General features: G+C 41.1%; 1 protein-coding gene across 1 annotated transcript; it reads right to left on the reverse strand.

Annotated features, from left to right (window-relative positions):
• Positions 1–260: 260 nt before the first annotated feature.
• Positions 261–6999, reverse strand: LOC104927952 (cysteine/serine-rich nuclear protein 1). The gene is made up of 5 exons (XM_010742146.3): positions 6643–6999; positions 3992–4212; positions 2360–2622; positions 1980–2267; positions 261–1812 (listed from the first exon to the last, which is right to left on the reverse strand). The coding sequence occupies exons 2-5, from the start codon at positions 4209–4211 to the stop codon at positions 829–831; spliced, it is 1755 nt and encodes a 584-aa protein (XP_010740448.2). The 5' UTR covers position 4212; positions 6643–6999; the 3' UTR covers positions 261–828.
• Positions 7000–13778: the final 6779 nt, after the last annotated feature.

Below are 13778 nucleotides of genomic sequence, written 5' to 3' on the forward strand. Positions count from 1 at the left end.
ATCAGCAATTTGCTAATTATTGGACTGAGTATGATAGTGGAGATTGATTGACTGAATCAAATGATAAGTTTAGTATATGATAACAGAAGCCATAGAAAAAATTTAAATAAGGTATTTTTCTCAGCTCTGCACCAGAAAAATCATCAGAACCACAGTCAAACCAAAGAGAACACATCATTGTTAACGTACCCCATAACGTGATGCTTGCCCAGTCTTGGCTTGGTAAAGGAGATGAAAGAAATACCACTCCACACAGTGAATAAATAAATAAAAATGTTTTATTTTATTACTCCAGTACAGAAATATTCTAAACATATTGTTATGCATATACAGGATAATCCCAAGAGTGCAGATTTAAAAAAAAACAATTCACAACCTGTAGGCTGAAAATAAAGGAGTGTTATTTTTTTATTACTGCATGCATCAAAGTGGATTATCCTGCTTATACCATGGCCACCATTTTTGATATCTGTGGGTTTGAACTTGCAATGAGCGATGAGGCTGCTTCAATGAAAAAAACGCATGCCCACCGTTCAGCTGAAATATTCTCTGTGGCCATGGTATAAGATATTAAATAACTTGTCAGAGATCATTATATAGGTTCAGAATTAAAAAAAACAAGATATATATTAATTAGTGTGGTTTCTCTGAAACAAAGGCAAAATTATTTTTAGGCAATAGAAAATATATCCAGCTAGGAAAAACATATTTCATCAATGATTCTTTGTACATTGAAATATTCTTACAAATACATAAAAGCAGTGCTTTATACATTAAATTTTCTTCCACAGTGTCTTGTTATGTCACTAGAATGCCTTGAATTAGCTATTAAAGCTGGGTATCGCTGACTGCATAACTCTGCTCTGTGCTCGGTTCAGTCAGGCCGATCAGAGACTCCAGGAGGTAGGTACTCGACTCGTACGATGGCAAATTAACAGAGCTAAACAGCTGGAGATGGCAAAAGGTGTCCAGATGTCTGTGTACTTTGAAAGAGCTGTGCAGAGGACCAGATGTGTAGTCACTGTCAAAGAACTCAAGATCGGAGTCAGAGGAGAGACTCAGGTCCATGTACCTGCCTAAGGAGTAGTCCACAGTTGGAGAGGGAGTGTTGGGGAAGCCCTCAAGAGAGTCTTCGTCAAAGAAGTCTCTCGCTTGGTTTGCATTCTCATCAAGATAATCTGTCAGTGAGGTCCTGTTTATATTGTCTGTGAATGTGTTGGCTGACAGTGGTCCCAGATTGTCAGTAGGTGTGCTGTAAGTGGCACAGTTGTTGCTATACTGCGTCACTGCTTCACCCGTGTGCCTCAGTTGGCTGCATGTAGAGTAGTTATCATTGTCACAGATGCTGAGGGCACGTGACAAACCTGCATCAACTTCAGGGAGATTCTGACTCCCATTAAGGCATCCTCCTGCATCAGAGTCAGAGGAGGAACAAGAGGATTCAGTCATGTCGCTGCTGCAGCTGTTCTCCTCCACCACCAACCGCTCTGGGATGAAATGAAAGGAAGGAGTGGTGGGCATGGTGAGAGGAAGACCATCTTCTTCCATGGTGAACCCAAAGGGGCAGCTCTTGTCCTGTGTACCTTGCACCGAATGGGTCTCATCCTGGTCCGCATACTCTTGAAGGTCCTCTGGAAGTCCGGACTGGTCCTCTTGGCTACTTGTTTTATCTTGCAGTCGCATCTCCAGTTCAAGTCTCATGGCGGTGTGGATGTAATGAGTCTGCACACGTTTGGAGTTGAACTCGATGCGCCCCTGAGTGTTTCCACAACCGTCCTTAGTGCAGCCACATGGGAAGTTTAAGCGGTCCACCTGTGTGTTAGACAGCAGAAGACTCAAATACAATTCAGAGTACTGACACCAGGGTCTGAAGTTAACAATCCCAGAGAAACAAGTGCAGCTAAAAAGTGTTTTATCAAGTTTATAATCAGCTCTTATGTTGAGCTTTAAGTATTTTTGTTTATATATAAGTGCTGTACCTGACACTTGATTCCTGCCAGACTGCATGCACAGGTTTCTGGCTCACAAAAGCCTTGGCAGTCACATCCACAGTCCTCTCTGGACAGACGCAGGGCGTGAAGCTGCCTCTTCTCCTCTCTGTCTATACGCTTCACCCCTGCTGCCTGCAGGAGAGCCTGTCGCTGTTTGGAGGAGTACGGCTGAAGGAAACTTCCATCCTCCAGCTCAGCATCACTGACGTGGACGTCAGTGTCTTCTTCAAGGATTTGATCCGCTGTGAGCCTGTCTGCTTCTCTCTGGTCAATGGCCTATGGAATCAACACAGCAGATAAAGTAAGAAGTCTGCTGTGTGTGGAGATGAGCAATGCAAACTAGAAATGTAGAAACAAAGTGCACTCACTCTGTGTTTCAACGCCTCAAGCCTCTCTTCTCTCCGTCTCTCTCTGAGCCTCTCTCTCCGCCTGTGCCGTTGCTGCAGTGCATGCTCTGCCACTGTGTATTTTTCGAGGCTGCTGTGCCTCCACATCATGCCCAGGGTGGCACCTCCGCGGCTGGGCACGCTGGTGAAGCCCTGGCAGCGAGGGAAACTGAACACCGACACTTGGTCAAAGCGCACGTTGCTCTGTGTGCCTGCAAGCTTGGGCCTCTTCAGGATGGACTGAACTGGTTGTGTTAAAAGAAGAGAAAATTAATACATTAGAAAAAGAGAGGCAATGATCAGAGCCATGCATCTCTGGTCTTTTATCATCCTATTTAATCAGGTGTCCTAACCTGTTAGTCATCAGGAAGAGATCGTGTTCAGGCAGAAAGCATACATAGGAGCAGGAAAGATGTTTTGGAAAGTTTGACAATGAGCTTATTCTGTTTTCATAAAACCAAATAACATTTGTGATTTAAAGTCCCTAAGGATGTATGACGAATGATGAGCTGATGAGCCCTTTTACCTAGCCTAAATACCAGTGATGACAAAATGTAAAATCTAATATCAGTCCCAGTATTTTTTAAAATTTATTTTGTGGTGACAATACGCAACTGATTTTGCCATGATGATGGCCTACAGGAATGTTATAATACTCCAAACCACAACAACCAGAAAAACTACAAAATGTCATGATACTTAAAAAACAGCAATGCAGTAATCCTTTCCCTTGATGAAAGTCAGTGCAGGAAGCTTCATAAATAACTCTGGGATACTGTAGGAATGTCTTATTCTAACTTTAGAAATAATTCCTAGACACTCTGTTTTTTTCTTCTGTAGGTCTCTGAGTAGCCACTAGGTGACACACTACAGGTGCAGTGGCTTGGGTCAATAGTTTAACATACATGTGGACAGGAAATACCAAGTCCATGGCAACAGTGGACAGAGAAAAGAAGTAAAGGAGAGTATAACTGATGTTCTTTGGAAGTTTACCAAAACATAATAGCTTCAACAAATTATCCCAGTGATTCCCAGACTTTTTCATTAAGGGACCCCTTTTCTATTACTGAGTAAACAGACGACCCCTGATTAAGTTTTTTCTAATACAGGACAAGGCTGTTTGGTTAAGAGTGAAGGCTCTGTGAATATAGAATGTGTTCAGGTCCCTCCCCTGTGAAGCCTTGGTGGGGAAGTTGGGAACCACTGATCTAACTAAAACTAAAGCTGAACTCTAAGTTTTTAGACTGTGCAACAATAACTGCAGAGCATTTTGTCATTGCATGGCCTCTATGGCCGCCTCTCTGTGATATCTTAATAAGGCCATTTGATATGACTTTTTTTTAAAGGGATCTTGCTATTCAAATTGATTCCACAACATCCTATTGCACAGGCAAATGATCTTCCACCCAACAAAATAGACAGTCCAGAGCCGAGTCATTCGCTGTGTATTATCTAGAACCGCCCTAAGGTTAACGTTTTCATACCAGCACTGCTGCAGGCTGATAAGAGACACTCCTATAAAACGATGATGGGAAAACTGCCAGATACAGGAGGAGGTTTGCATTATTTGAAAGAGGAAAAAAAAACACAGTGGTCACTGGTTTGGAGACTTACTGGGTAAACTGGTGGTTGAAGAAGGGCTGTGCGGTGTAAATTCCTGGTTGTCTGAGAAGCTGCTCTCCCCGTCAGACTCCCACTCTGAGGAGGCAGGGGAGGAGAGGGAGGACGGAGAAGAGGAGGAGGAGGAGGAGGAGTAGCAGGGATTGTCATCTACCTCTGAAAACTTTCGCTTCAGGATGCCTCTCATTGTTTGGCTGTAGTGGTTGATATACATTCTGCATGAACGCAAAGAAAAAAAAACACTGGTTGAAATATTTATCATACTGTGGTAATAAATGCACAGATCAATACGCTAAGAGCCAGCAAACAAGTCGTGTGTGACTGTGAGGCTTTATCCAAACAGCAGCTAACCCAGAAACATAAAATGAGACATTATGTAAATCAGTGAATTAATAATGTAATAACAATTCACCAACACAGCAACAATGATGTTTTTATTCTTGTGTTTGAGAGACTAAATGTACACAGTCAAATAGTGCGTCTTTTGAAAATGACAGCTGGAGGAATGAGAGGTCTTTGCTGCTGAAAGCTGCAGCTCTGCCGGTCGAGCCGGTTTCAGGACACGAGTTTGTTTAGGCTAATTCATCTTGATAGTGATTATCTAACAAACTTTCATACAGACGAACAAATACACAAATATAAACTGAAATCTTGTGTTTGCTTACAACCAGCTGAGCACTTTAGAAAAAAAAAATCAACAGCTCTTTTTCTTTTTCCCCGCAGAGTAATTAACATTCCAATGATTCCTTGAGTTTTTTGTGAAGAATACGTGGAAACGGACCATCCAATGGCTGTGTGCAGAGGACTAGAGGGGTGTAATGGTTCAAGTGGCTGCTATTTTAGGATGTGAACATGGAAAAGAAATCCAAACATGAGTAATTTCAGGGTTACAAACCTTAGCAGGGCTGTACAAAGCTACTTAGTGGCAGAGAAAATCTAAGCAAAGAGTGTGTTGTAAAAGAGAGTTCTGTTAGTAAAGAAAAGCTGTTATTAGTCGAGTCCAACATAGTCTGTTACACAAGTCTGAGTGCAGAGGCTGTTGATTCATTTTTGGAAACGATGGAAGCATATGACCTCTTGGATGTCAGGCTAAGCTGCTGTTTGGTTTGGGCTGCAACAAACAATTACTTTTATATAAATGAATAGATTATCAATTATTCGGTTTATTCCATAAAACGCCAGAAAATACTGAAAATGATTCAGATTTCTTTTTGATTTCCTGCCGATTTACTACTTTACTTTACTACTGCTTTTTTTTTCTGGGACTAATGTGGATAAAAACTGTCATAAGACCTGTACTCTTCTTTCTGGCTCCAAACAATCTGACCTGTTTGACCTCAGAACCCATTATGGTCAAATATGTGACACTAATACAAGCAGCTGACCAGGATTTAAACTAACCTCCTCTCCCAGAGAGAAAAATAGGGAACATTCAACCTAACTTGAACCACTGAAAACAAGGACAGCATGTGAGTTTTTTTAAGGTAAGACAGGAACATTGTTTCTGGTAAGAAAAAGGCTGAAAGACTCTGCTGTGGCCCTGCACTAATACATAAGTGAAGAAGCTTCTGATTGTCTGTAGTAAGCAAATAGTTAAAGCAGTGAGTCTGCCTGTATGTGTGTGTACTTGTGTGTGTGTGTGTGTACGTGTGTGTGTGTGTGTGTGTGTGTGTGTGTGTGTGTGTGTGCACTCAAAGTGAGCAACTTCCTGGATCCATCAGCAAATATGAGGTGAAGCAAGACACAGCTTCTTGTCCCATTACACTGTTTACATTGTGTAACCCTCTGCTGCACAGACAGTTAGGTGTGAAGGGATTCATCTCTGCTGAAAAACATCTTAATTCATATTCCTAAATATTCCCAGTCATATTCCTAAAATAGCTGCCTCTTGTCCCAGTTATATCACATGTATTACATTTGATATCTGACAGTGTAAAGTCTTTACTGTACGTGTGTGTGTGTGTGTGTCCAGTGAGACTTCATGAATCATTTAAACTTTAAAGGTTCAAAGCAGCACAGGCGCATAGTGCACATGCCCGTTCACGTGAAACAGGAAATGTATTAAAGTAGATATGGGATCAGTTTTTTTTGTTTGTTTTTTTTTTAACCATGACGCAGAATAAGTTGATTTCACTATTGTGTTCAAACACACTTTACACCCCTCCAGGAATGTCATTTTTTCATTGAAGGGGAGCAGGAGTCGTTTCCTGTTTGGCATAACAACAGTCATTAGCTGCTGACCTCTTCACCCCTGTGCGGAGACACACGGCGATCATGTCAGCTACAATGACAACACTGTTCCCCCTGTCCGTCCGCTGTCTTTACAGCAGAAACACTGGCTCATTTAAACCAGAGCAAACTTCCTCCGCTGCCTCACACCAGGACAGCATAGACACAGTGGACCCGAGTCGTTGTGATAATAAGTTGAGACATAGTTTAAACATGAGTACTCATTACAGGCTGTCTGACTCTTTGTCAAACATAGTATTAACAGAAAAATAAACAGCGACGCTCCAGTAATTATCCACATTACACACAATTACAGGCTACGTTATTCTACATAAACATAAAATACGATAAGGTAAGGATAATAAACCACTCACAGTAACCCTGTGGGAGTAATACAGTGATTTTTCGTTACTTACCAAGAAGAAAAATACAGCATATTAACCAAAGAAGGCTGAAACTGACACGAAGTTATGGGCCCTGTTCGCGGTCCAACCAGCTGAGCATTGTGTGTCCCTCTGTGTTTATGTGAAGCTTCACAGTAGTACCAGTGTGAACATGAGAGGACTGGCTGGGAGCTGCCAAAGAGAGGACACAGCAGCAAGATAGTGCGCCCCCTCACAACTGCGCATGCGCATCGCTAGGATCGCCAGCAAGTTATTTACGTACGGACATTAGCCTGCACGATAGTCGACCTAATGTAAGAGTAAATAATGTTTTACTGATTCAAGAACAACACAACGCTTTGACTAAGCCCTAAAACACGACATTGCTCGGTCTCAAATCAGTTGAAGTTTGTTCAGACCAAAACAACCAAACTCGATACAGTCCATCTTTAAAAAAAACCCAAAATGTTTAACTTTATACTCAGGTTTAAACATATTGACTTAACGTTTGCTTTATACTGTCGTTAGTTTTCACTGAAAAACCCATAGTTAGCCGGCTAACACCAGCTCACCCGGCCAAATGTAAACGAAGTGGTTGTTGGGTTTAGTATCTCGCTCCGCATCAGTCCTCTTCGTGGTTCCGCTGACTTCTCTTGACGCAGACGGTGACACACGCAGAGGTAGGAGACGCTTAGCTGTCACTACCGCCTACAGATAGTTGTCCGTTGTGTTCACACTGCACTATAACAACCAGTGATGTGGTGGTAAATAAACGACTTTTAGACCTAGAGCTTGTGATTCATCAGAAGATAATCAGCTAGCATTATAAACGACTGTTATGTAATTCATATGTACTTATTGCTTCATAATTTCCTTTACTATTTAAAAAAAATGAAAAACTCACTGATATTTTGAGGGTGGACTAATAATGGGAATACCCTGCAATACAATTGTGAAGCTCATATTTTTTCATATTTTAGTGGAGGTCATTTTATAGGCCATAGCCTACACCAACAGTTAACATTATGTCACAACTTTTTGTGTTGTTTGTGACAAACACAACAGTAATTTGGGAAGTGAGTGTGGAAACAGAAAAGCGCTTCAAACATTTCAAGTTCATAAGAAACTGAATGTGAAGAGGCTTGATTCTGGGGCAACTGGACCTAGTTGTAGACAAGTGAAAATGACACCCAAGGCTAAAAACCTGGATCTCCCCACCAGACAGTCAGAACTAAAGAAGCCTCTTGGATGAGAGGTGAAACATCTTCATGGATCTACAACAAAGTCCAGCTGCCCCAGAATCAAACCTTCTCGAAGAAAGATGACTGAGAACCTTCACAGACTTCAATAAGAAACTGAAATACCAAAGTTTTCATTTTATCTGCCCCAAAAAACAAATGTAGTTCAACAACAAATGTAATGTGAAATATTTTAAAAACAGTTTTGACTGATTTCATGTCAATTCATAGAGTTCCACTCTTTATTTTAGAAACTATATTTGTTTTCTGGCTCACAAACAAAATATGTATTTAAATTTAATTTGTTATCAGTATTCAGTCGTGGTTACATTTTATGTTGTCCTTCCATAGACTGTCTGGTCTTTTGTGTCTAGACACCCCTTATAAAAGTGTTGATCAGACCTCTGAGATGACACTCACTGCCAGGTATTCATCTTACATTTCTGTAATCTGACTCACTGGTGCACCTCTGTAATGGTGTTTTAAGTCAGACACTCCTAAACTCCAGGAAACTCCCTGCGGTGTAGTGAAGCTGTAGATGGGCAGGATTAGGAATTTGGGTGTAAAGCCTCCGCCTGTTCTACTCAAGGAAAAATCCTCTTCCCAACTTTCCTGTTATACTCCTTTCCTTGTTAACAGATGTTGACGTTAGTTCGGTTTGTCTATGTGCACACATGTACATGCTTGTTGTGAACTCAGTGTTTTTTGGGGAAAATACTGAGTAAGAAAAAGTAAAGCATCTGGATTAACATTCTACTGTCTCTGCTTTTGAAGATAATCATAGAGTACTCTGTGTCCCCGACTGAGAGAAAAATGAAGCTCAGAAAGACAAACACAGCGTCAGCTTAACAGATGGACAGATGGATGAATGGAAAGACACAAAAGTCCAAAATACTCATGAGCTTTGACCCTATGTTGATACATATTAGTGTTTTAGTTTAAAGAAAAACTGCACTAATATCTAAAAACCTGTTGGTCCAGATATTATAGCCAGTGGAAAGACTCCTTGTCCCGACCTCAGCACTCAAGTGTGACCCACTTTGGCTCGGATCACTCTAGTGCATGTGTGTTTCTAATCCACTGACCTGTGTGGAGAGTAAACACGAGGGGGACAGTGCATCAGCAATGGAGGGGATTGGTAATATAGTGAAACAGCACATAAATAACTGAGGAATAATTGTCTTTTATTTCATGTGTAAACTTGGAATCTTTGTGAGTAAGTTCAAAAATCTCTATTAAAGTGTTTCATGTAATGTTTAAAGGTCCATTCAGTCTGTGTATCCTCTCTGAGATCTCAGTGTGACTTAGTAATAACACATGATCAAAGTGCTACATGAGGCTACGTGGCTATTTATAGTACATCACACTGCCTGTCCAAAAATATATCTGTGCAATAGAGTTGGAGTTTCCTGTTCCTTTTACTGGCTGTTGCTGCACACAGTGTGACTTTATTGTATGCAAATTAGTGAGGAGGCCGATCTACATTTTCTCTGAGCACACTGGTGCTGTAGTAACGGAGATGGAGATGAGTCATGGAGGAAAATTAATATTTCACATAAACAGCAGTGATCGTGCAGTAAATATACAGTGAGTCTCTCACAATTTTGACACAGATTCCTAACCTGGTTTATCAATATTTTAATTCAGTTCACATGACATGTAATTAAAATAAATGTTAACAAGTAAGAAGTGAAATATTGCCCCACAGTACAGATCCATTATTTTGAAGTTCCTTATCTTCCACTCATTTTCTGTGTCTGACAGATATCCTATCTAATATCTGCTTGAGAACAGTGAGAGTAAACCACTGCTTTGCTCTCAGTCCAGAGTCCACATTACATAACTTATAGTTAACCTACATTCTGACAGCCTCTCAGGTTGCTGCCACTAGCTTGTGTGGCCCTGTTTTCTCAGCCAAAGCTGTGCCATCGATGGCCCACATACACATACATATAGTGACAGAGTCTGACACAGCTTTAGGCATGTAAAACTATGCCCCACTTCCTCCTTCATTTCTGTGGATACTATCACAGTGATCTTCCCCCCTTTTAAAGATCACTCTCGGTTTTCCTGGCCATAAGAGGAAGTATCAGGTAGTGTTGGACTGTGTGTTACTGCCTTCCAGTCAGGTAGTACGTAAGGTGCCAAATGGAGCCACATGCTGCCCGGACATTGTTTTGTTCTCCTGAAAAATACTTCCTTGGCAACAGTATTACAAAAATAGACAGTGAAATAAGTTCAGGGTACAGGCAGTGATAAAGAAAACTGAACTAACTGCTGCATGATGTTGAGAAATGGAGAAAACACTCCTACGTTCTCTCTCTGAATTGTTGATGTCTTACTCCGGCTTCTCTTGAAATGTCACATGTACACATGAGTTGGCTCCTTTTTACATAGCCTCTGATGTCATATTTTGACAATCGTCACCATGGTCGCAAGGGCAAATATAGCGCAGCCAATTCTATTTCAGAGGGTGGAAAAGCAGTGAATCATGATTGCCTTCATCATCAGCAGCATCAGCAGCAGCATGACTCCGATCATCATCAACATCTTTGCAGCCAAAACTGTCTTGTTTTTTCTACGTCAGTGGTTTGGTTTATCCATGATCTTTTTATTCTAAATGAAGGGTTTACTCATCTTTTTAGAAAGAGTCAGAGTATTCAGAGTGTATTAAAGCCCCTGAAAACTTTAAATCTTTAGCATTTCATGGCTAAATAAGCAACAAAAACAAAACAAAATTAACATTGTTAGGTGAGCTGTAACAGCTCATATATTTGGTACATGTAACCACACGTAAACTATGAAGACTGAAATTCTAAACTTCTTCGCCATTTGCACATGCTGAGGTTGGCGCAACAAGCTGATTAGTGTGAGTCAGTCACACTATGGTGAGCTCCTTCTATTTCAAATACTGAATCAGAAATGCCCAAGAAAAGTATGTCACCTGGCACACAAACAAAACAGACACATGAGCAATGAGTCCTTAAACTGGATGAAATTTACACAGAAATGTTGCTCATTTGGCCACTGGTCCTGTCCACACTTCTGTGAGAGACAGAGTTACCTGTAAAGCTTGATTTATGACTTCTGTATTAATCTCCCTTTAAATGTCATGAAGAATTTAAGTCTCATCTGATTCATTTGGTTGTATTTACACTGTTATCACATCTTGATTTAAATCAAAAGAGTGAGAAGAGGACAGATAAAACAGCTCGGACATAAACTGTCATGTGATATAACGTCTGATAACTGAACCAACTGTAGCAGAATATTTTTGTGTTGGATCACATTACTTTTTGGTAAGAAGCTGATTTGGAAAACATGTTTTCAACTGTGTGCCAAACGTCTATCAAAGAGACACCAGTCTCACTTTCTCCACTGTGAAAATGCCATCAGATAAAGATTTTGGGTAAGATTTCACAACAGTGACACCTTAAGTGATCCGTCAACTGCCATCCTATTGTCTGTGCAGCGGTATCAGTTCAGGGTTGACACCTGAGAACTTCCTGTGACACCTTAATGGCAGACGATGGCCTCGTGCCAAGTGTACTGCTGCCTAATCCTGGGGTCGGTCCAGGTCTGATATCATATCTCTGTAGCATATTCATCCCGGAGCCCAAATGCTCTCTGTGCAACATGTAGGCTGAAAAATTGATATGAAAGAGATCTATGGTGTAATGGAGTAACCTGCATGCACAGTGCATGGGCTGAGATGTGATGTATTATTCAAACGCCCTCACTTAACAGCTTTGTCATAGCAGAACACAGTGAGGCTCAACACTGCTCTGCTAATGTAAGATTTTAGACTCAAATTTCTTATTATTATATAAGGGAATGTTTGCTCATTTTATCTCTACAAAACATCCGTGCATTATCAGTTTTACAGTATTGCTGCAAAACCAAGCTGCAGCCCAGAGTGCAAAGTAGGTTACACAACTACAATTTTCACAAAAAGTGATCTTATCTGCCGCTGTATGTGAGTAGCACAAGCTGTAACAGCTAAGCAGCTGTGTGATTGGGTTTGACATTCCCCCCTTCAACAATGAACCTCTTGTCAACATTAGCCAGAGAGCTGCGGTGACCTTTCTTACAAACTTACAAACTGGCCCGTGTGATGCAATGTGAACACAAAAGGCGTTTTCCTTGAAGGAATGTAGCAAAGACGCATTTCTCTTGACGTTTCTGTTGATTCATCATGCCTTCACAATTACAAAAGTTGTGTGTATTTGTAGAAGAACTACGTGTCCTTGTTCTAATCTTGCTGTCAGCCCTGCAACTGGAAGCTCCCGTGCTCTCAGAGGTCTGCTGTTGGTGTTGGCTGTCACATGTGGCTCCATGTGAGGCTTTTGCAGGAGCACACAGCAGCAGCAGCAGCAGCAGCAGGAGCAGGAAGGAGACCTGCTCTGTTCTCAGCTGTTCAGGCCAGTACTGACTGTTCTGTGGAACTGTGTGGGTGAGACTGTCTGACTCCCCTCTCCCTCCCCTACACGCTCAATCACTCACTGATTGCCTTTCTCTTCCTCCATTGCAGCTGGCAAAACACATGCAAGGCTGAAAATACAACAGTTCTCCTCTCGCTGATGTCAGACTCCACTGCTGCTTGTAGTGTTCATGTGTTTGTACAAAGCATTAAGGTATATTGTGATACTTTATCGGTACTTGCAGCTGCAAAATCATTATTGCAAATAGCTGCACCATGCTCATATGTGCACTAACTATGCTAAGTGACAACAAATGCTGAAATGTCAACAAGCAAGCAGTTATGATGCCCTTTAACCACATTTGTTATGGAGGAGGGGGAGGGGTGTAGCTCTGGCGCCATCTTCTGGCTGTTAATGGATATTCAGGGGTAAAACCATCAATGGTTTCACTCTATGAGGGAATAAGTTTTCTCCACTAGAGGTCGATATGATAAAAGCTCATGACAGGTCATGTGATCAGATGAAAGAAATATTACCAGTCTTGGATGAATGCAGGCCTTGTAAGAATGCAACACACACACACACACACACACAAAAAATGCCTCTATCCGTCTAATAACACCTTCCATGTCAGCAAAATAAAAGGCTGTAAATTAATCATTTGTTGGCCACTTGCGTGGAGAAACACAACACTTATGCGTATCCAGTTACAAAGCACCATTAGCATTCATTTGGAATTGTGTTTCTGTCCCCTGATAACTGTAAATCTAATATTTTTTCTCCTTTCGTCTTTCTTTTGCTCACACATGAACTCCAGAGGGAAATAGCTGTCTCTTTTAACGGTAAATAGCTGCATTTCTATTAACAATACACACACTTGCACATACAGATAATAGCAAGCAGCCATGAAACATGCTGGCCTGTCCACCAGGGAACATTTTTGTGTTCAGTGTCTTGCAATGGAGATCAGTCAGACTGAGCCACAGCAGCTGCAAAGACAGCGTGGTAAAAGTAGTAGTAGTAGTAGTAGCTAGGGAAGTGAGCTTTATTTCACTTTTTACACATGAAAAACCTGCTAAACATGAAAACATGGCTCCCACATATCAACAGAAAAATAACAGTTCTGCTCCCTATCTGAAACTATGAAAATCACCCAAGGTGGAAGAGGCAGGACTACCAACATGTTGGTGGCCAGCGCTGCATATTTTCAGCTTCAAAATGGTGCTTCGGAAACCTGTGGGTGACGTGGCGGATACACTGTCCATTCTTTATACTGTCATTGGAGGAAATATAAAAAAGCCAAGTCAGATCTCACACTGTTCTTTAATTCAAGTTATCATAGTTTGAAGGTACTCTTTGGAGTGTGTATTGTAAAATGTACTACCTGGAAATCATAATAGCAGTTAATAAGTACTTCACGTTGCCTTTGTCAAAGATATATAATGTATAAAGTTGTGTCTGGTTAATCTGTGTATATAATTAACGTGCCATCACCCTTTGAGCAGCAGAG

This window comes from Larimichthys crocea, chromosome X, assembly GCF_000972845.2.
Source record: "Larimichthys crocea isolate SSNF chromosome X, L_crocea_2.0, whole genome shotgun sequence".
Taxonomy (NCBI): Eukaryota; Metazoa; Chordata; class Actinopteri; family Sciaenidae; genus Larimichthys; species Larimichthys crocea.